The 23,825-nt window shown below is 40.4% G+C and overlaps 1 protein-coding gene across 5 annotated transcripts in view; it reads right to left on the bottom strand.

The window, feature by feature from the left end:
- The window catches only part of WDFY4 (WDFY family member 4), a 146,891-nt gene that overhangs the window by 118,844 nt on the left and 4,222 nt on the right, over positions 1–23,825 (bottom strand). For 2 of the 5 annotated variants that reach the window (XM_087764449.1, XM_087764450.1), the window contains exons 2-12: positions 22,834–23,107; positions 15,816–15,930; positions 15,105–15,208; positions 13,532–13,678; positions 12,958–13,147; positions 11,617–11,806; positions 9,375–9,535; positions 8,573–9,025; positions 6,843–6,947; positions 5,771–5,961; positions 2,546–3,156 (exon numbers count right to left, since the gene is read on the bottom strand). In XM_087764449.1, the coding sequence (XP_087620575.1) occupies positions 2,546–3,156; positions 5,771–5,961; positions 6,843–6,947; positions 8,573–9,025; positions 9,375–9,535; positions 11,617–11,806; positions 12,958–13,147; positions 13,532–13,678; positions 15,105–15,208; positions 15,816–15,930; positions 22,834–23,094 (2,528 nt within the window). In that variant the 5' untranslated portion in view covers positions 23,095–23,107. Of the gene's footprint in view, positions 1–2,545; positions 3,157–5,770; positions 5,962–6,842; positions 6,948–7,074; positions 7,147–8,572; positions 9,026–9,374; positions 9,536–11,616; positions 11,807–12,957; positions 13,148–13,531; positions 13,679–15,104; positions 15,209–15,815; positions 15,931–22,167; positions 22,296–22,833; positions 23,108–23,825 lie in introns of those variants that run through there. The other 3 variants (XM_087764451.1, XM_087764452.1, XM_087764453.1) reach the window with 3 other exon arrangements.

Below are 23,825 nucleotides of genomic sequence, written 5' to 3'. Positions count from 1 at the left end.
CTCTAAGAATATTATATAAGCCTTATCTCCAGCCTTCTCTGTGGTTTTCCAAGAGGACCTCATTTTCTGGCTTGTCTTAGTACAAAAAGCTGTTTCCATGTAGCAACTCCTCACTCCTCCAAATATCCCATCTCTCACACTCCTGTCTCAGGGCTATCCTGTCAACCCCATGATTCCACTCCATCTACCCCACCAGTATCATGGTGTGAATCCCAAATCTGCTCTGCACTGGCTGCTACTTAAAAATAAGACAAATAAGAGGGTTTGGGGACAAAATGAGACTCCGCAAAGAACCTGAAGAGCCATTAGCATGGTGAGTCTGTGGTAACAGCAGCTGCAGCAGCCATTCTGCTAGGGTGGGCACGAACAGGGGCTTCTCTCCCAAAGAGAGATCAGCCTCAGTTAACACAGCTTGCAACAAGCTACCTCTAATTACCAGGAGGAAAAGGAAAAACAGAGACCCCATCTGTCACAGAAGGTGTTTCAAACATTCATGCAGGAGCACGAACACAGAGGGCTGTTTTTTAGATGTGAATGAAAGGGTTGATTCCCCTTTGGCGCAGCAGCTTGCATCATCATTGACCACAGGACAGTGTAAGGGGCTAGAATATTATCCAGTTAAAATGCTGATTTTCCTGTGTCTCAGTCACAGGCTCCCATAGGATCACCTCCTTTCCCCCTCTTCAGGAATGTTAAATACATGTTGCAGGATGGGGCATCACAGTCCACTTACACTGACTGCACTGAAGTTCCTCCTTTCGAGATGCAGAGCCCCAAGCTGAAGCCTTCTTCAGGAGGAAGTGTGAGCATGGAGCACAGCTAAGAGGAAGCTGCATCAGGGGAACCACAGGCTTGCAGGAACTCTGGGAACTTGGTTTCTTATTTTTATTTTCAGAAAATTTACTGCTGGAAAAGGATGCGGACTGTGTGGCCTGAAGACTGACAGCTTACCAGTACGTGTTCCCCTGCTGTGTTTGCATACACTTGTCCTGGACACTCTTCAGCCACCTCTAGCTAATCTGGCTTCCTTTTGTGCCTTCACATCCCAGAACCAAAGCCAAACTGTCCCAAACCAGACACTGTGAACTGAATGGATCCCAATTTACATGATTAATTTCTCTATAAGTGGTATTCATTCAGTTACTGCACAGCCTCACAGCTTAGCCGGCAAAACAACACAAGGACCTAGGAAGCCTTGCTTTATGTTTCAGATCTAGTAACTTAAGAAAAACAAGCAGAAGACAGAGCCATACCCTTCCCAGCATTGCACTGATCTACTCTTTCTCCCTTATCTTCCCTGGGCCTCCCTTATACACACACTTAAGCTACAGGCTATGGACTTCTCACAACGACCACCATTCATACGCTCTCTGCACACTGACTGACGTTCTCCCAAATGGGGCTAGGAAGATCCACTTCGAAAAGAGCATTCATTCCTCCTCAGCCATCAAGTCCTCTCACCAGCACTGAGTATCTAACCAGAAGCTTCCAGTGTAATTTGAAGAGTGGTAACAGGGAGCAAACATCTCCATGACTATTTTAAAATCAGTTACACAGGAGCAAAGAAATCTACTGCAGGTTTTTCTAGTTGCTTCGAACAAGTACAAATATGACCAGAAATACTTACTCAGCCTGTCTCTGTACTCAGGGAAAAAAGTTCTGCTGACTTCAGTGACTGCTAGCTACGAGTGGCAGACCTAATGACTTGGTCTTTAAACCTGGAAGATGACTGTGGAATAACCTACAATAAGGGCTGAAGGAATCTCACAGTTATAAACTTAGCGTTTTTAAGCATAACTCCAATCAGAAACATTTTTGAGAAAAGGACTGAGAGATCCAAGATAAAGCTACAGACACATGAAGGGGCAGAAGATTTCACAAGTTATGAAATTTAAGTTATTCAGAATTGACTCACAGCTGACAGCTACGTTGATTTCTAGTGTAGTCTTTCCTTCCTGCAAAGGATATATATTTTGATATAATCCTTCATTATATAAGGCAGGCAGCATTACTATCCCTTTTCCAATTTTCTCGATTTCAGCTGTATGAGTAAATGAGTGAGAGTGTGTGTCTGTACACATGTGCCTGGACACAAAAGCACAAGGGAGAATTTAAAATAACTTAAAAGAGTTTTTATTTTTTAATGTATCAGGTGACTGGAAACAGTTTTCCACATAATTGAAAAAGTCAAAATTGATCGGGGCAGATTCAAGCAGAGACTAAACGCAAGCTTCAAGTCCCAGCAACTCTTTCCTTAGAGCCCAGTTCTGCTCCCACACTGCATGTGTCAGAACCTTCAGCACAAACTCTGCAGCTCTCAAGGCTCTGTGTCCCACTGCTCCACTGAACACTTATGCCCCACTGTTTACCATCATTTACCTTTCAAAAGAGGTGATTTCTGCTGTCTGGAGGCCTGGGAGTTGGAACTGTGGCACTGATTTGTTTGTTCTAGGCAGGTTATGTCACACCTTACCTCAGTTTACTACCATATAAAATGCAGATACCAGTCTTACCACTATATTTCCTGTAGTAAGTAAAGACTTACTTCTCTTCAGGGTTATCCCTTAGCCTGTAGGCAGAGGCAGGTAATTTGTTGCCTGGTCTTTTGAAAACAACGGGGTGCTCTTCTTGAGCTTGGAGTGCCTCCTGATCATCTCTTGATGCCTCTCCCATCTCTGGCTTTCTCTCCTTGAAGTAGCTCTCCAGATGGAGGGTTCCTTTGACCATGTGATCAAGAAAATTTAGAATCCATATGCAGTTCTTTAGCCACATTGGGAAAGGTTCTGAAGAGCAGAAAGCTGCATCCAAGAATTCTGCAAACGTCCTTGTCTTCTCAAGGCTCAGAGGGATTTGCCATTCCCCTTGTGTCCAGAAGCATCCAAGTGACCCGAGATCTTCTGCCATCTTTTCAAAGAGACCATTCCTCTGGAAGAAGTTGCTGTTGACAGGGTCCAGGTGCAGGGCTGCTGTTATCCCCTGAAGTGTGTAGAAAACAAGCTCCAATATGCAATTCTGCCCAACTGCTGTCCACAGCCCAGATGGAGGGTCCTGCAGTGCACCTTCCATGTCTGAGAGAAGGGACAGGAGTCCATTGAATCCACTGCAGGTTCTGAAAGCTGAATGGCTCTTGGGACTCTCCAGTATCCTCAGCAGTGACTACAAACATCGGGAAGAAAGGAGACAAAAGAAGTGCTTAAACCAAGGGAAAAAGAAGCTTCAGACTATTTTAAAATTCCAAGTTTGCACCAAAATTCTTTCACTGAAATTTCAGTGAAATTTTGAAGCAAAAAAGAAAAAGTTGGTCAAAGTAAAGGTCACTACTGCACAACTTTTCTCTTCTTCCCTTCTCCCTTATACCCAATGGGTCAAACAACCAAGATTTGAATGCACCCTCAGGAGCAACCCATGCAGTCAGCCTGACAGGTAGGGAATAGTACTCACAGGAATAAGCAAAGAAATCGAATTTCCTACATTACATATCCTAGTCAGTTTGGCCAGAGGTAGTTTCAGACCTTTGGCTATTCTTTCATCAGTCTTCTCAGACTCTCTCAAGAAACCTGCCTTTGCCTTAATTAAATGAAAGCAGATATTCAATTGTAAATAACCTCATATAGAAACTGAGAAGGTGGCGCAGCTCTCTATAGGCCAATCTTCCTACAGCCCTGAATACACATGAGCAGCCACACTAGACTTTTGCTCATAGGACTGAGCAGACCCTTTCCAAAAAAGCAGTGACACAGGATGGTCCAAAGAATATTGCAAGCAGCAGGCTCTCCTCATTAAGGAAGGCAATAATAATTCCTTTCTCAGTAGAGTTATTTTTAAAAAGTTTGCACAACACTTTGGAGGTAAAAAGTCATAAAGAGTCAGATCCCAAGATAACAAAGTCATTAGATTTTCTCTAACTTCAGTAGGCTTAAAGCAGGTTATAAATGAATGTCACCTGACAATTATTACACATGCATAAAAACCAACCTATGCCACTTGTAAATTTTGAATGCTATGGGCTTGCCATTTTAAAACAAATCTAGAAAAGCTATTAAGAGTTGTAGTGGTGGAAGTAAAATTAGTGAGAAAAAAGAGCTTTCAAGGAAAACAGTCTACTGTATTTGAATGTAATCCATCCCAGTTTTTTTGGATGTTACACAATTCATTTCGTAAATATGATGTTCTTTCTGGCACCAGGGAACTTTCAAATTTGAGGCTGTGACTTTTCACATTGGAAAGGGCTAATTTTACATATGAAGTTTCCCAACAGATATCCAATGAAAGAGGTTCACTTCACAACCTGCTGAAGAGGAACAGTTTCTAACATAAGTATATCTCCCCGTAACAGGATCTAGGATTGTGAGAAAGGGTTGCCAGAACTGGGGGGGGGGGAGGGGAAAACTCTATTACTGTCATTCAATTTTGTATGATAATGTATCAAACCAGGCAGAGACTTCTGAACAGGGAGTAAATTTAATAACTCAGAGTTGAAGTTATCAGGATGGCTTTAACACATTTCAGAGAAGGTCAACAGTAACCACGTTTCCTCCAGCTCTAACTCAGTTAGAATTTAATCGCCTATGAGTTAGTATTCCTCTGTCTTGAATCTATAAAACTGATGTCTGCTGGAAACCCCCTAACTCGGTTAACGTTAACAGAATTTATTTCACATTCCATTATTTGTTATTCCTCATAATTGCCCATGTGCCACACTGGAATACGGCAGTGCTAATTGCATTTGGGCTCGGGCTTTAACAGCTAAATATATATTAGCAAATCAATCTGAATTTGTGTGTAACACAATCACAGTCCCAATGGATGCAGATAATAAATTCATTTGCTTACATTATGCTTTAATACAGTTATCATTTGTCAAAATTAGACACCGAAGCTGCATTTATTTTCATATTAGTTTGGACACCGTACTCAACTTTTACACAAATGTTGTTAAAGTTTACTTTTTCAAATCAAAGCTATAAACTTTTTCACATTTTTGTTTTTTTAAAGTAGCATGGTTCTTTTATCACAGAAGCAGCTGCTGAAAGGTGGATTCAGTTCACGCTTGGTAGAGAAGGTAGAATGAAACTCTAAATTAGTGCTTACAACACTGTTGCTTTTCAATTTGATGCCTATGATCTAAAGCAAAATAAAGCACACTGATTCTTTACCCCGTTCCATTGCTTATGGATCAGACCCTCTATAAACACAATAGAGGCTATGAATAGTTTTAGTTTCTTCCTCCAAGCATTCATAAGACTCCTTCTTTCCATTACCTCACATCTCTTTTTCCACGACACTGGTGTATGTGAGAGATGACAAAATTAAGGACCGTAAAGTTTAAACCTTGGAAACTTAATCAGAATCAAGCTGTTCATCTCATGCCTACCCTACCCCTTCCAATCTTACTCCTTTACCTCTTCTTACATGCTTCTCCACATCTCCTCCACTTTCATTCACATTTGTTTCTCCTTTCTCTGTCATGTTACATAGAAATGCTCATACAACTGTGCCCTTTGCCATTTCCATTTCTCCGTCCTGCATTACTATTTAAGGCTTCAAAATGCTTCACAATGTGATACTGAGTGAAGGCGTTGACCATACATACATCGTTAAAAATCACAGCGCCCAATTTACGAGAATCAAAAACTGTCCCAAGGCTCTTTTTTCTTCTGCTTACCTTCTTGGAAAAAACACAGTGCTAGGGATGAGATTAAGAGTAATTTTCCACAAGCCAAGCAGTTTCCAAGAAAACAACAACCAAGTCAGAAACCACATTAATTACCTTCAGCAGATCTCGTTTCAGCTGTAGTTCCCCTTGAGTAGAAGAACAGAGGGCCCCAATAATAATGCTCATATATTCTTCATAGTTGATGACTGAGAGCTGCTCCAAGATGCTGAGAGTAGCAGTCCTGTAGCACTCATCATCCAAAAATATCTTGATATATGGCACCATTCCGTAGTCCTTCAGAACAACTGGGAACAAATAAGGTATCATTTGTTACTTAAACTATCCTTTACTTGTAGTTTTCACAGGCAGATTTTCAGTGTTGGTGTGAAGTGCAAAATTTCTACAAATACAGCAGGAGAGGCAAGAAGAAGACTTCGTTAAGCTAAAGACAACACAAACTGAACAGCAGAAGAACAACTAGGGATAAAATGACTGGACGACCATGGTTTGTAATCATCAGAGATGACAGCTTCCCAATACAATAATGAATGAAAAGGAAAAGACGCCTTATTAGCTTTCAGCTTAAACATCTCTTTAGTTTATGAAGGGGACTATTTGATAATTTGTGGCAATATGTTTGCACTGTGTAAGATGCTGCAAACATGATGATTCTAGGATTCAAGAGTGAATTAAGTGAGTGGATTCCAGTATTCAGAAAAGTTCACTTCTGTATTACTATGTTCCACAAGATTTCCCACACATACACCTCTTAGGTATGCCAATACTAAACATATGAGTGTTACCCAGCATGCATCTGATCCCATCAAGATTTCAAATAATAGATATCATGAAAGAAAATCTGGATGAACAAACAATACAAAACTCACACACAAGAGTTTTGTTTTCCACAAGGTAAGTTTGTGTTTTCCATGTAAACACTTCAGGAGTATCCACACTGATGAGGGAAGCAGGGTGACTACTGGGATAAGGCTCATTATGCAGGATGAGAATATATTTGCCACATTTCTTCCTGGTGTAATACTGTTATGCCTACACTTCTAGCTTTTGTCCTCCACTTCTCACTGAAGCACAAAAGCTGGAAAATTTGTTGTTGCTCCTTAAAAGACATCACGGCCACTTACCACCAAATATCACAAAGGTAATGCAGTCATATGTCATTTCTTACCAGTGTTCCTCACAGACCCCACTGTAAGGGCAGCCACCATCTTCAGCATCACAGCATTTAATTCCTTCTCAGTGCCTTCTTCCAGACTGGGCAGATGGGTTCCGGCTGTCAGTATATTAAAAGTCATAATACAATTTATACAAGACATGGTTAACTGTAGCTAAAATATATTAAATCAAAAAGGAAAACCAGTTCTCCAGCAAGTTCTAGTTTTCTCTTAAATGTTACTTACAGGCTACTTGAACCTTAAAATGAACAACAAAATACAGATAGGGCATTGTCTAGTCATCAGGGTCTAGTCTGAGATTGGGAAACACAGGTCTGATTCTATGCTCTGCAGCCCAGATCTCCCACGTAACTATAGGCGATACTGGTAACAGTGGTGTTTCCACTTCCCAAGTGACGTAGAGTTACCTGTTTAGTGATACCTGGTAGGAACACACACAAATAAAAGAACTTTACAGATTATGAGCTATGAAGTGGTAAAATATTATAGCAACAGGGAGTACTTAAATACTTAAACTAGAAGTGAAGAGCAGAAACCCCTGGCAGGTTCAAAGGCAAACCTTTCCAGGACCCGACAGCGTAAGGTAGGTTATTTTTATATGTAAGTCTTGAATTTTGCAGGCTAAATTTCTGGAAACCAAGAGAGGGAAGTAGTGATCACTTCACACAGTATCTTTCCACCTGTCCCTCTTCGTCTGTGTGTCTAAATTTACAAATTACATAGCTATTCAATCACTCATTCTATAACATTTAGATCACCAAGTGACCTAAAGCAGTGAAATTAATGCAAAGACAGAAGAAAGCCCCTATGCACCAGCTCATAACCAGAATGTAAGTTTTCAAAAACCTTGGTGTTTATCTTGACAATCCTTATCCAAGTACTCTTGTACAAAACTCTAGTTCTCTGATATCAAGAATGTAAATCTAAGTATCCTTGCAGGTAATGGATGTCTGCACTCTGGAACTTCTGGTGCAATTTATATTCCTTCTGTTGCTTGAAATAAATGTGTATAAATAATTCATTTGTGCTTGCTGCATCAGAAGTTATACCCAGTACTTTGGGTCCCTCCTCCTTTACTAAACAACTGTTGCACTGAAATTTAAACGTTTTTCCCAATTCATATAGCACAGAAAATGTTATTATGCATTTTTCTTTCTTTAAAATAGCAGTTATAAACTTTTAAATATGTGAGCCTGTCGCCTAAGTCAGCTGTACCCCACAGTTACCACACCAGGATTATCACCTTCCTGTTTTCATAATAGGAGATATGATGATGACATCAGATGACAACGGGTGGTAGTAATTGTGGGTAGTACATGGCCAAAATTCAAGAAACTGCTTTCCATCATCAGTCCTCAGGATTAAGTGTTATTTCCAGAGGAACTAAGCACTGTGGAAAACTCTTTCTTCCTCTACTCTCAAGCTGGCATTCTAGAGAACCCCAAGTTCAGACGTGTTTAAAAGTGTGGGCTGAATGGTACCCCCCAGAATAATTCATGGTGAAGAATAGCCCAGAAATGTTTAGTCTAGCAAACAGAATGATAAACAGCTAAGATTTCAGAGAGGACCCATCTTGGTATGTTATAAACTTAGGCCAGTTGGCTTGCAGACAAAATCTAGCTACTCAGCATATAAAATTTATAAATTGCCCGTAGAAAGAGGTTCATTCGTTCCTATTGATCTGCCTACTTCAACAGTCATTGTGAATGACATTAAGTTGTACCTGATTTCCTCAGGATCTTGGCTTGTTTCCTCAAAAGTGCCAGCAGCAGGCCTAAGAGCCCAGAGTCACGGAATATGTCGCTAAATAACAGGTCCTTCTTGGTCATGCTGAGAAGGCACCGGAGAGCTGTTAAGGTGCAGAATGGCACTATATTTTCCTTTATCAAATACTGAACCTTCTTCAAAATTTCATGAGGGACATAGGACAGGTCTAGCACTATGGACTCCACCAGTCTGAAGAACTGGACTTGGACTGGGTGTGGTTTGAAATGGATTATGTCAGTAAACTGGTTGATAGGTTGTAGTGTCCATTCCAGAAGAAAGAAGTTCACTGTGTCCCAGGCCCATATGGTACCAATTGCTGCCAAGATTCTTCCACACAGGTGCTGATCATTACTTTTCTGGAAAATGGACTGCAACACCTGAAAAGCCTGGAGGTTTTTCACTGTCATTCCTGTGGGGTAAAACCAGATGAGATCATTTTTACATCAATGCTATTTAAGACTGTAAGCACCATAACTACAATGTTAAATTATTTCTGAGAGTGGAAATAGGAGTCACAGACATGAGGGATGTGATTGGGAGGCATGTTCTCAACCTTGGATCAGACCCTACAGCTGACACGGTCAGTTCAGTTTGATGTAAGTAGCATTCAGGCTCCTGCAGCATTAAGCACATAGATCAGAAGATGCCATCTCATACTCCTTCCTCCATCTTAAAACACATATTGATCAGAACTTCATTTTTCTATGACCCGTCTACATAGCCACATATATATATATATATATATATATATACTGTACCAGAAGACCGTGTCTGTTCAAAATTAAAGTGCGGTAATTGTGGGTGTACAATATTGCCAGAAACTTTCAGTTCAGTTTTTCCACAGGTTGTAAGGCAAGTCAGCATGTCCAAGATCTCATCCAGATAGGGGTCTCCTTCATTTTGCTGCAGCCCCTCACATCTAGGAACAAAACTTGGCATAGTCATATCTTCATGCCTTAGTAATACAAACGTTTTGGATATATCACCAGGTACTGAGCACACATGAGCTACCCATTTTACTCCCCACTCCTCCCCAGTCTATTTTACTGTCTGTCTTATTTCTGTGACTTGTTTAACTACTTTACAAACAGTAACTCCACACCATGGTGGCATATTCTGAATCAGAACAAAACTTACAAACTGAAGAAGAAAACTGAAGTGACACTGTAAGATTCTTCTGAAGAAAAGGAAGATAAATGTTGGAGTTCAGTCCAGTTACATGTACTTTAAAAAAAAAAAAAAGTAATTCTCTCCAAAAGAATGCTTGTTTTGGGGAGTAAAAGTTTAAATTTTGTGAGAGATCAAAAAATTAATACTTCACATTAAAAGATAGGCATAAAGGTTGGAAAGGTAAGGGACTTGCCTTACTGAGATAAATAACAGAAAAATCTTAGTCATTAGGAAGGGAAAAATATTGTATTGCCTGTACTTTGTGAATCAGACATGAAGATGGCATGTCTGTCCTACATAAGGAAATAGTTTGAACTGTAACCCCAGATTTGCCATAGTTTAGACTGAAGTGAGAGTCTGTCAAAGGGCAGAGAGCTGCTTGTCGTGTTGTCCTATTCTGTACTGCTTAGAGGGGTCAGTTCTTAAGGAAAACTGCAGCATCTGGGTATGGGTTAGCAGCAGAGCAATAGACTGACACTGGAAGTTAGGAAAATCTCAGAAGAAAACAAAACAAATATGTTCTGTTTTGATCTAAACAAGAAAAAAAAAAGGGGCCAGGGCAAATGCTAGTATCCATTTTGGTGGAAAAGAATGAAATCAGCAACATTCTTTTTACCTGAAAAAGAAATTCCAAACACCAGAGAAGAGGAAACCTGGTCACACAAAGCGTTCAGGGAAGAGGCGCTCTGTCTATCCCTTTCTGTCAGGGAAGGGAGACTAATCTGAAGCCCTGAGCACCTGTATGTTATTTCTGTCTCTCTAGCCTAGTTACATCAGTCAAAAAGGACGGGGGCAGTCATAGCCCTTACTGATAAAGACTGGGTGTTTCTGCCCTTATATGGATAGAATTTAATCAGAAATATACTCTCAACACAGCTTATTTATAAGGGAAAGTGAGACAATCTATGGTAGCTAAAAAAAACACTGCCAGAAAAAGACAAAACTTCATCCAATGTAGGTTAATAATTTTGTGCCATCCAAAAATAATCAGAAATCATACTCATCTATGGATATCTTTGGATTCATGATTGAAATGATAATCCTCTAGATCCACATTACAAAATACCCCCCCTCAGTGTAATATACTGGTCAGGGACAAAAGTTCTTGCAAGTGTTGGAGAAGTACAAGAAAAGGCAAAGCCAGAATGGAAACAACAACAGATTGAGAAGAACTGGAAATGCTCTCTTCATATGATATTAAAGAAAACCAGAAAAAAGCCCCTCAGTGCTTCTGGGGAAGTGGTATAATGTACTGTTTTGACACAGCAACTCAGAGCCTGGTTAGCCAATGCAAGGAGACAAGGAGAGTAAAAGATTCTACTTTGTATGTTTGATTAGGATAACTAATGGGGATTTGTCCTGATATGTTCATATTCTTCTCAGTTCTGAAGAACATAACCATTTCAGATATAAGTTGGGGGGGGGGGGGGGGGTTGTTTGTTTGTTTTCTGCACAGCAAGGAGATCAGCTTTCCCTCCCTAGCTGACTGCACTCTTGCATCAAGAGTTAACTGAGACAAATGTCTCTGACCTACATCCCCTCTAATATTAATTGATGAAGAACCTTTGTCTTGTGTTAGGTAAGCCCCTATCCCACCTTAATGGTAGACTAACTTATTCTACCATTAATTTCCATTATGGTTTCAGTAGAAGAAGTTATGTACTGCTTCCCTTCTTAAAACAGCAATGAAAGACCCAGTATCAGGGTATTACCGGCTTTGCATCCACACCGAATTACCTACATGATTCATATTTTAAAACAGACCACCAAGCGTTCTGAAAACAAAGTTTTACCATCCTCTAGAACCCCACCAAAAACCTCTCTACTTACCTGAGTAAAATTTTTAGTAGGAGTTGGTAGCCATCATTATTTTCAAATTCTGTTAATAAAGCTGGTGATATTGGATAGGAATCTTTCACAAAGCACAAGACAATACTAGCAGCTTCACACACATCACAAGCAGGCAGGGTATCAGCCAGTTTAAAGAGATTCTGAATAGCTATTTTAATGCAGTCCACAGCTGTGGGGAAAAAAAAATAGCAGGTATTTAAGAACTGACAGTCAAACAAGTTCAAAGTTGCTAACAAAAATGGAACAAGAAGTTCAAAGTTATTTCCCAATAAAATAGGAGTCATTTCACTCTTTTTCTAGAAAGAAAAGACAAAAGGATATATGAACACCACACTCATCTCAGAAGCTACATGAAGAACATTTCTGGTTTTAAAGTATGCATGCATTTCTTTGCTTAACCACCAGAAGCTGATTCAGTCTCAGGAGTACAAACTTGCAATCCACACACTCACCAAGATTCATATACAGTGAATCCAGCTGCCTGAATACAAGGTAAGTGGAGGCTGACATATTTAATTGTCTTGTACTAAGTCAATCACATATTCTGTGCAGAGTTCACAGATTAATTCTTTGCTCAATGAGGCATATGTAATGGGGTATACACATCCTGCTGTGAGCGATGAAGCCTAGTTTTCTTGCCTAATCTGATGGCCAGTCATTCCAGGACAGCTTCAAAATATCTAAACAGTTCAGTACTCTTAGAATTATTATTCTCCATTCTTTCAATCTCACCCAGGAAGCCAAATTTTTATTTTAAAAAATAAAAATACCTCTATGCAGTTACTCCATAACAAGGAATACTGACAGTAAAGTGTGAATTATAAAACTATTTTTTTTCCTTCTAAGAAATTGAGACTCATGGCCTTTGCAATTCTTAATAACAAAAAAATTGCTTACTCTAATAAAGCCTAGGAAGAAATGAGGATGTAACTCAACCAATCATGATGTTGTCCCAAAAGATACTGTTCCTTTGGCAGTGCCCTCAACCTTGTATTTAGAGTGTGCATGAGCCTTAGGCTCATACATTGAGTCACACAACTTAAAAAAAACATAATACATCTTGTCCTTGCCTACATCAGTGTGATCAGGTGAGATTGGCTCTTGCCTGTAATTTTATTTTTTATGTAGAAAAAACTTCAGTTTCCAGATGGCTATCAGTACTAAATAAAGCTCCTGTCTAGAAAGCCAAGAGCCCATACTTTGCAACTGACTGACTACCAGATGATGTAGAAACAAAAATCTATCCCAGGGAGACTCTTCTTGAGAATTCATTCTCAGCGGAGCTACGAGGAAAGGAGAATCCAAATTACTAAACCAAACCTTGTAGGTACACAATGCTGTTTTTGGTCTGAGCCTTTGAAATTGTTCTCAGCACACGGCCTGTAGGTACTTTCCACGAGTGGCTACACTGGTCCCAGAGGGAAGCAGTTGCTATAATTAATGATTGAAGCTTATCAGCTGCCAGAAGTTCCTCTACACCTTGTTCCTCTCTGTACATGTTAAGCATTATCTGAAAGGCAAACAAACATTAGCTACAATAAACACTTCTACAAATATCTGGGAGATGAAGAAAAATTCATTTGGAGGGGGGCATTATAGTTTGATACTAATGCCAGGAGAAAGGATGCAGTGAAATGAACATGCAAAACTATCACTAGGATACTCTCAATGGATTTTTTTCCCCACTTACAAAGTCATGTTCTTTTGTTTAACAAAAAGATAAAAGGGATATAGTGGCATTATCTCAGATTGTTTTATACTGCTCCTGATGCTTGTTCAATCATTTTCAGTCCAAATTTACTCCTTTTTTGGCAGTTTGAATCAATCACCAGCAAAAAGCCTAAGTGAACATCTGAGTAGTCAGGGCAAATGAACTCCCAGAGGCGCATCTCACCTTAACAAGCATTTCCTGAGTCTGAGTGTCATCCTCACTTGTCTCTCCATCATCACTGGTTTTCTTCAGAGGAAAAGTAAAGAAAAGGTACAGGCACTGCATCAGAGCAGCTGGAAGGCCAGATCCAATGATGTTCCACATAGTTCTCTAAGTAAGGAAAATAAAAATCAGCCCCTCCAGAAGCTGATCAGAGTTTTCTTGTATTTCTACACACTGAGTGTAGTCATGGCAGATGAAGGAGCTACTTGAGCATTTTATCCTTACAAGTACTCTATGGCACACAAGCACGGCAGTCATATAGCATGGCTGTACAAATCCACTTGGCAGAAGTAAACACACTGACCATGTGTTGTCATAGCTATTTCCAGGACTTCTCACTCCAGCTTTGGCAGAGATACTTACTATGTCCTGCATAAGGAGACCTACAGTCGACAAAGCACACAACCTGCAAACTAACTAGCAGCTAAAACAGCAGTAAGTCCAGGGGCAGACAGTGCCTCCTTTATCATTAGTTCATAGGACACCCTGCAGCTATAGAGGCCTGGTATATTAAAAGCATTCCCTCCTTGACTCAGCACAGCAGCAATTTAACTATAATGCTTTTGCTTTTGTAACATACTGAATAACTGCACACACACTTCTAATTATAGCTTTTATAAATAAAAGAGACACTGTTTCTCCACAATGTTTCTCAACACTTCTTCCCATCTTCACTACGGCTGTGTACAACTTAACAGTTCCAGTGTGCCTGCTTGGCACACAATAATCAAAACAAAAATCAGCAGCAAATTAAACTGTAGAGTGAGGCTTGTGATATGAAGTTTTGTGAGTGTGTTTGCTACAAAAATTAGCAATGTCTTCAATCTGTGAAAAACACAAACCTCATCAGGAACTTCATGCTGTGACTAACTATATATAATTTTATAGAGCTCCTTACAACATAGAACATGTCCACTAGAAGCTGACAGTAAGATTTTATTTTCATGTATCTGAATAATGATAAGACAAACTGCTGAGCTCAGTGTTAGGGATAAGCGTACCCCTGATGCCCATCAGCAGGCTGCGCTGCTGATGCCAGTCTGCATTCAGGATGGCTGTACAAGTAGAGTTTGTGAAATGCTTTGAAATGCTTCAAAGTGAGAGGCTATCAAGATGGAAAACTCAGCCACTGCATTACCAGACAGACAGATCCTCACTAGTCATCTTTTTGATATGTAAGCTGGAGTGACAAAGAAAGGTTGAAGAGCAGTGATACACAATGGGAAAAAAAGATAAATCAGAGGAACACTAGAAAAAACAGCTGCCTGATGACCAAAACAGAAAGGGTATCTGAAAGCACAGAGCACTTACTTCCCTCTTTTAGAAAAGCTTGGACTATAAACCTGGTGATGTGTCCTCTATCTGACTGTATACCCTGGGCATGCTGAAGCACAAAGCATTGGGGATAACGCAAATGTTATGAGGCTTAGGTGTTCCACTGTTGGGGTGGCTACCCAGCTTCTCTAAAGTAAAAAGGAAAAAACAAAAACAAGACAAAACAAAAAAAATACCCCTTTGTATTCATTTCTCTTACCAAGTCAGTCTGTGAGAGCAGATACACTGATTTCAGGAGCAAACGGCCATCTTCTGCTTCCCCTTTCTGTTGTAGCAATTGCTCCAAAGCCAGACGAGCTTCCTCTGTTACCACAAACACATTAAACTTTAATTCCTTAATGAAAGATGAAAATGCTGCATTGATCCTTTCTTAACAGATCTGACAAATCTACAAACTTACAGTAGCAGGAGTCCACTGAAGTGAATAGAAGGACTTAAAAGGATTTTGATCCAGCATCAGGCTCAGGTCAGTTTATATAAAGGACATGTTTCAAACTGACAAGCTTCACTGGGAATACCAGCACAGTTCATTAAGCCTGCCAGCTGATCAGGGCAAAGAAAGAATGTACAACAGCCACCAGGAAAGCTATGTGTGGCTAGAAGTATTTTTCTCATTAAAGAAAGCTCCTCAGAATAGTGTGTAGCCTACTCTTTTACTGCATAGCTGCAGTATTATACATTTCCAGATACAAAAGTTCCAAAACCAAGGTCAGCATGGCATACAAGGCCAGATCTTCAGTGCAATCATCCAAAACCAGTGCTAGCTCACACCTACTAAAAGATCTGGCTTGCTACATTTAGTATTTTCTTGTTCCCCCTTTATTCCTGTCATGGTAAGCACAGAGGACAGCTGAATGACAGCACATTCCCAGAATAAGTGGATCCAGTGAATATGGTATGGGATCATTACCTGCAGGTTTGCCACTGAGGTTCCTCTTAATTTCTTTTGTCAGAAGCTTGGAAACCTCACTGGCTAACAGCTGAATGTTGGGGAATATGATCACTCCAGAAGACTGTTCCCAGGCCTGAAATCCAAGTGTAACTGTTAAGTCTTTCTGATACAGCATGTCTTTGGTAGATTGAGAAGTACTAATAAATATAAATAAACAAACATAAATCTAACATTCCCCTGCAAAATTCCATCTCCAGACAGCATAGTCCATTAAGCAGTATTTGCCAGGCAGGCAGGAGCCTAACACTACAGATACAGAACTCAACCTGGAACTACCTTTTGAATCATGTAACGCACATACTAGAGAGCATTGACATTATTTTCTCCATTGAATACAATCAAAACAATGTAAATGTTTGTCATACCCCCTGCGCCATTAATTATTTGTATCAAAAAGCATGCTAGTCCCTTTCGAAATACAACATAAACACCCTGTACCCTGAAGAGGTTACAGCTACAGTTGTCCAAGAATTTTTCAGTAAAAGTATATCCTTCTCCAAAAACTGGTCTCCCCAAAATGAAAGTTAGTCATAAACAGAACTTGAGTATTTAATTGAATAAAAATTAAAAATAAAAATTGTATTTTCTCTGTTCAGCAAGTCATTGCACAGTCTCAACTACTTAGAGACTGAAATGGAATTGGAACTGCTGCTCTCATGGAGCATTTGCAACCTATCTGTCAAAAAGAAACCATGGTAATACAGGACTACTACTCCCAGTTAGCAGTATACTGGCCAAGATTCACCTGAAACTGAACTATTTCTTTCAAGTCAATAAATTTATAAAAATCACAGAAAGAACAAACGAGCAAAATCCTTTGGTTTTTTGTTTTGTTTTTTTTTTCATTTGGGGTTGTGGTTTTTTTGTTGTGTGGGTTTTTTGGTTTTTTTTGTTGTTGTTTTTTAACACATTCATAAAGTTTTTGCCTTTCCATTCTACTCTATTTTGGGAGGAAAGTAAGGCTCATAAAATCAGCATTTCTTGCCAGACAGAAATAATCTTTGTTGCAAACTAAGGAAATAAAAGAAAACATGGGGAAAGGAGCTGAAAATACAGCAATATTCTAGCCGAAAAGGCACTGGATGTGATTTTGCAGCAATATGAATTGCCTAATCCAACTGCCTATGAGGTTAAGATGTAGGCTGCCAGACCTGGAGTGACAACCTTGCCTGACAAGGAATTTATAACATTACAAGACAGCTTACATCATGAGTACAGATTGGTGCTTATGTAGCAAAAAATGCACTTCTAAAATGCTGAGATGATGACAGTAAATGTTTACCAGATCAGGATTTCTAAACATTTCCTATGCTATAATAAGCACCCCTAAATAGGAAGGCATAGTCCTAAATGCATAGCTACCCAAGGAAAACAAATTTATAGACAAGTTTATAAACAATTTATAAATAAGTTTATCATAGAATCATTTAGGTTGGAAAAGACCTTTAAGATCATTAAGGCCAATTGTTAACCTAGCACTGCCAAGTCCACCACTAAACCATATCCTTAAGCACCACATCTACACATCTTTGAAATACCTCCAGGGATGGCAACCCTACCACTTCCCTGGGCAGCCTGTTCCAGTGCCTGACTACCCTTTCAGTGAAGAAATTTTGCCTAACAGCCAATCTAAACTTCCGCTGGAGAAACTTGAGGCCATTTCCTCTTGTCCTATCACTTGCTACCTGGGAGAAGAGACCGACCCCCACCTCGCTACAACCTCCTTTCAGGTACTTGTAGAGAGCAATAAGGTCTCCCCTGAACCTCATTTTCTCCAGACTAAACAACCCCAGTTCCCTCAGCCGCTCCTCATAAGACTTGTTCTCCAGACCCTTCACCAACTTCGTTGACCTTCTCTGGACACGCTCCAGCACCTCGATGTCCTTCTTGTAGTGAGGGGCCCAAAACTGAACACAGTATTTGAGGTGCGGCCTCACCAGTGCCAAGTACAGGGGGATGATCACTTCCCTAGTGCCATATAGAAGAATGTTGAAGAATGGACAAGCAATTAAATGCAAAACTGACAAGAGGAACAACAGCAGGACTCGATGGTTCCCTCCTCTGAGTCTGACAAACAGATGCCCTCTCAAATGTTTCCTTGCCTTGACTTTGGGAAGAAAAAAAAAAAATCAAAAGCAAATTAAAAAAATATTCCAGTAGACTAATACTGTCACACCCAACTGGCCTCCGAGAATAAGGTACCATTACTTTTATATAGAACATCCGATGCTACACACATCAATGTATTAGCAATAGTGCAGCATTCACCTCTAAATACCAGGCTGAGACACCTCTGTCCCCAGCAACCTTGAAAATTTTCTTTACAAAAGTCTCCTCCTTCTAAAAGTTCAGGAAAATCAAGCTGTTAAGGACAGACGATGAAAGGAAGGTAACAAAAATAATAACGCATCTGTTCTCCTAAAATAATTGGAGCAGACAACCCATAATACTGTCTGCCAAGAAATCAGTGCAACTCTTTGTGAAAGAAGATACTCTACAAACATTATTTCCTTCCCTACCATTGCTTTCAATTACTTGTTCTTTCTTTGCTGATGGGAGCTTGTGGACGAGCTATTTCTTTCCCCGCAAAGTGTCAGTTGCCTGTCAGCAATCAGGCAAGCACCCGGTTTTTGCTTCATTTTACTGCACTGACCTGTCTGGAACTGCACCCAACTCTTTTTTCTCAGCTACAAGAGAGAAATAAAATTGCACAATGTGCCTATCAATTAATTTTCAATCAATCAACAATATTAAAAAAAAAAAGCTAGTTTTTTCAGATTTTGACCATAAATGATTTTCAGAGACCCTCAGTTGCAGGAGCAAGGTCCACTGATTCCTCCACTTCTGATGCAGAAGTGAGTGAAGATCTGTAAAGACCAGAAGCCAGCTGGGCAAACACAACGACAAGAAATCCACACAGCCACTTAAGAATATACAATGTTTGTCATTAAGCTATACCCTTTTTCAGAAAAAAAGCAGTGATAGATTCCTATCCCTCTGCCTCAAAGAGGAACACCCTCTGAACAATTCAGAAAGGACTTGTTATACTCACTCTTCTGCTAACAGAAAGAGCAGGACGCATTTTAGAAGTTCAGACCATACACAGCAGAGAGCAGTAATCAAAGGTTCATAGCAATGCCACCATTGTGCAAAAATTTAGCTAGTCCATCTCACTACAGACCAGGCCACTAATGTTCTGATTTGATTTTACAGATGATCTTCCTGTGGGTCAGCCACCAACCTCTAGAATACGCTCTCCTTTAAGAACAGACATAATCAGTTCCATATTCATCTTTGAGCCTATAGAAGATCTGTATCTGGAAGAATACCAACCTGACTCCATTCCAGGACATCTGCCTTCAGGGGAAACTCAAATAATACATTATCAATGTAATCTGATTTTCTTTCTTTCTCTTAAGCCTGATTCTACATGTTTAAGATTCTGCCACAAGTTCCCTGTGTTTGCTGTTGCCATCTGTCCCTCCTATTCCATACTTCATGGAGAGATGCTAGCTCAAAAGCCAGCCATGTAATAGTACATTCTGATACTTTCTGAGACACCAAGAGGGAAAATACAGAGGGCACATTAAAATAACCCCCAGCCTAGGCCTGAATCACAAGCAGATGACTAACATTTTCCTCCTCCATCTTTTCCTTCTACATCAAGGAGTATCAGTGAGTAATGAGCCCCCACATCTGGTGGCTCCTAGTTAGTGCCCTCTCTCTCCATCCAACTGAGTAACAGCTAAAGCACTGTAAGACAAAAAGAGATGCACTGGCATCTGCATGATCAAACAAAGAAAGTAAAAGCAAGAGATGAAAATCCTCAAAGGAGGGAGAGGGCTTATGCATTTGCCCAAGCCAGCCCAGGGGCTTGGCACAAAGCAGAAGGCTGGTACATGAAAGGAGTAAAAGTCATATGGGGAGGGACATGATGACTCAAAGCTAAAGGGCCAGATCCTCCACAATGTACTCCTAAATCAATGATGCAAGGCCAAAATGCTCTAACCACACATCTGCACCTAAAGACCCACTAAGCACTGCAAAGCTCCACTGATATATCTAAGAAAAGTGAAGGGGAAGAATCTCTCTCTTAGGGCACAAAATCAAGTGTTAAGCTAATGAGAAATTCGCATCTCCATTCTGAATATATTCTGTAGCCAAAATACCCTTTACGAATTTAAAATCCCCTCTTTGTGAGCATTACTGCAATTCAGGAAATCATTTTCTACAACCTTAAAGCATGTGACATTCAGCCCTAGAGAAGGGAAACACATGATGGATATGCATATGCACAATATTGCCAGTCCCTTAGCAATACTCAGCTTGCCTCCTGGGGAATAGCTGTCCTTTGATGCACTGGTACTAAAGTTTAGTTCTCCTCTGTCATGACAAATAAGTGATTTCCTGCTTTGCTGTTCAATTTTTAATTCCTAAGATTTCTAGAGTTTATAGGTTTTGTCACCTTTGTTCAGTAACAACAATTTCCTTAGTCCTTTGAAAGTTTCACTCCAAAAAATGACCTTTGCTTGAAAGGCATTCTTGCTATTCATATTTAGTTAATGATCAGCAAATCTGAAGTTGTTCTATATAATCTCATCTCACCAAGACTTGCTTACTTCAGGTTCACTATATGGTGTTCAAAAGCTAAAGTTGCAAGAGAACTCAGAAACCTTGAGATCTGGGACTTTCAATTTCATTGTAAATTTGAGGAAGGAAAACCTTAGCAGAAGAATTTCACAAAAATCCTGCAATACATTGCTTACAAGAGCAGGAGGGAGCAGTTTGGAGAGACTATCTTCCACAACAAAGTTTATCTTTGTTGGGATGAATTTATACCCTCAAAGCATTAAGCACGTATGTTTTCCATGAAGCTTCAGGAGGAAGGAAGACAGGAAATCTGAAAACAGTTCTAGGAAAAGCAGAACAGATGGTTTTTGCTCCAAGCAAAAAGGTTGCATCTTATTGCTATGCTGTCTCAGAAAAAGAACAGTGCAATTTTCAGCAAGCCATTTAAAAAGCAGATCCATGGAACAAGAAGGTGCTTCTTTACAGAAAACTGCCAAATTATCAGTCTTATCTGACTTTGAAGAGCATTCTTTGAAGGCTGCGCAAGGAACGCTGCCCCTTTGCAACGCCAGAATTTTTGTGAGATGATAAAGCGGTGGTGAGCTCCCAAGAGAGCGAACTCTGCCCCAGCACATGTAGTGCCATATGCAGAGAGAGATTCGTTTCCAGTGACAGGCACGTATGCAGAGAGCAACAGCTCTTCTGTCCAAATATAGCCTTTGGTTCAGAAAGGACACTCTTCTATGCAAACAAATCCAGACGTTGAGAGGAAGTGGTGAAAAGTGAAAGCTTTGTTCAGTAATCATAAAATATCTGTAGGGCCATTTAGATTAAATGAGAAGGCCCCTTCTGAGATTCCAGGCTATACACTCACTGCCTTTTCAGACTCTTTCATTCATTTTGTCTGCACTGGCTTGCACCAGGGCAAGCTTGTACTCAAACACAGCAAACTCTTCACCACAGGCATCACCAGATCCTACTTGCAACTCAGTTGTTTGCATCACACTGACACCAACGGGTGACCTGTTTCAGTGCTGTAAACTGACACCAGTATCTACAGCAATTTCAAAGTCCTGCTCTGCAGCAAGACTTACAAGCTTCACATGTTCGTGCTCCATCCAGCTGAGTGAAATGTTTATGACTATCTGGAAGTTATACCTCCTTTACTGTCATGGACACCAAAGATTTCATAGCCCTGAGCACAGTGATTTCCTTGAACACACAGTTCAAAATGTCCCTCTCACTACAGAGTATCGCTTTTTATGTCCCATAATGCTTCCATATAAACAGAGTGACCATGTCATTGACTTTTTTTTTCCTCACCTACCCACTAACTTCTTTTTAGAAAACCAGATGAGCTAGGTAAGGAAGAGATGGATCTGAGTTTGGTCACTCAAAAGCACTGAAAACTCACAAGTACAGATGGCTGAAATATTCCGTCATTAAAATATGGTTTCACCAAGAAGTTTTTATTTTCTTTCTGAAAGACTTACATAGTGAGAGAGTGTAAAAACGGAGATTCCATACCCATAAATACCCAAGGTAATTCATAAGAAAAACAATTCTTCTGTACTACAACACGGCCACAGTACATTTAAAGATAGGCCAGGTTTTCTGCTCCTCTCAACGTTAAGCTCTGCCATTCTCTTGCAGTATGGTCCACTCAAACAGATCCCTGTATGTTTCATACACTCTAGAAAACCAACCCAACCCATTCATTACAGAGCTCTGCCAGTCTCACCTTTCAATATGGCCATCTCAGAAATTGTTGGCTGATGGAAGCTCTAGGGCATGGGGTAGGGCAGCCTGCAAACTAAAATGTTCTAGGTCTCAGGTGTGTCCGTCACCCACAGTATGACCTTCCTCTCCTCATGCCACAGTTTCTCCATCTATAACACAGCTCCTCTCTCAAGCACTAAAAGTAGACAACAGCATTGCCATTAACCCAAAAATTCCATCTTAAGACTGTACCCCTGCATTTCCCCTAGCTGGCTGCGTGCCACAACCACATTTTCCCAGACTGAAACTGTGCTCAGCCCCCAACTGAGTAATAAAACAGATGAGGCAGACATGAAGTAACCTCTTCACAGGGTACTCACTTTGAAACATGCCTGTCTCATCAATATATCCCTTGACTTCACGAATAGAATTTAGCCATTCATGAAAGCAGAGCAGTGCTCCTCCATACACTTTTCTCATGCTAACATAGCAGGTTAGTTAGATGAAAGAAGGACAAGAAACTGTTTCCCCAGGCTCCCAGTGGAATAAAAGTAATTATCACCTAGACAAAGGGATCATGCTTCAATTAACTCCACTGGCAATTAGGGTGACCACAGAACAGATAGAGCAACAGAAACTCTAATTTACATCCTTGGCATCTGCACCAAAGGCAACAAGGAGAACAAACCTCTAAGAAGAGGGGAAGAAAGTCCAGCAGCCTTCTCTGTTGCTCCTCTGGGACGAGAAATGGAGCCACCTGCTCATACTCTACAAACTGTCTGCCTAGAGTCTCCCACTGGAGGGTATGGCTCTGAGGTGGCTTGTCCTTGCTGTGTGCAGGCTGTCCCAGCACTTCTGCTTTGTCTCCATCATCAGGGCTTTGCTCTTGCTGTCCTGCTTTGCCAGGTGAATCCTCCAGCTGCCACGTGAGGTCAGCTGCTTTGTCCATGCTGAAATGAGACCTGAAGTTAAAGATACTGTGTTATTTACAGTTAACATCATCTCTTACCAGCCAACTGTCCCATGAAACTAGACACTGACAGTCTTAATTATTGGAGTTGGGGAGTTTAGAAGCATAGAAATGCTGGCAGCCACTGGCTCTTTTCCAATTCTGATGAGCAGCCTCATTTTCATCAAATTGAACCTACAATGGGTCAATCTTGCACTATAGGTAGAGGAATTCTTCTGGTACCCTCATCTCAACCCCAAGTCCTCTCATCTACTTTCCAGCCCTGTTTTCATCCATAGTCTTCTGGGAAGTCACTAACACAGCCTTGATCCCACAGCAACGCTATTCCTTTGCCTTCTGTGAGCTTGCTCTGCTACCCAGAGCCAATATAATCCAATGTTTACACCAATGGAAATGAGGCTTCTCCAGTTTCCATCAAAATCATCCAAATGCTTATTGGTGTCTAGGACATTGTCTGACTACTCAAAATATGACACACATAAATTATCATAGTGTGGGCAGGCAGCTGGTGAGTTGTCACCAAGATGAATGTAGCTCATTACTTTACTTACCAAGTATATTGTCCTTTAAGAGCCTAGAAGAATCTTTAACACATCATTATACCCCCTCAAAGAAAAAGACCAATGTACCTCCATTTCTAGGAAGTAGGTTCTCTACAGTATCTCTGATTGCCATTCTAGACTGTCAATAAAAATGCCAAAAAGCAAATG

Source organism: Nipponia nippon, unplaced genomic scaffold, assembly GCF_047370975.1.
Source record: "Nipponia nippon isolate SJK-2023a ecotype South Korea unplaced genomic scaffold, ASM4737097v1 scaffold_3, whole genome shotgun sequence".
In the NCBI taxonomy this organism is placed as follows: domain Eukaryota; kingdom Metazoa; phylum Chordata; class Aves; order Pelecaniformes; family Threskiornithidae; genus Nipponia; species Nipponia nippon.
Note: the sequence above shows the minus strand (reverse complement) of the source record. Positions and strands in the feature narration are given on the sequence as shown.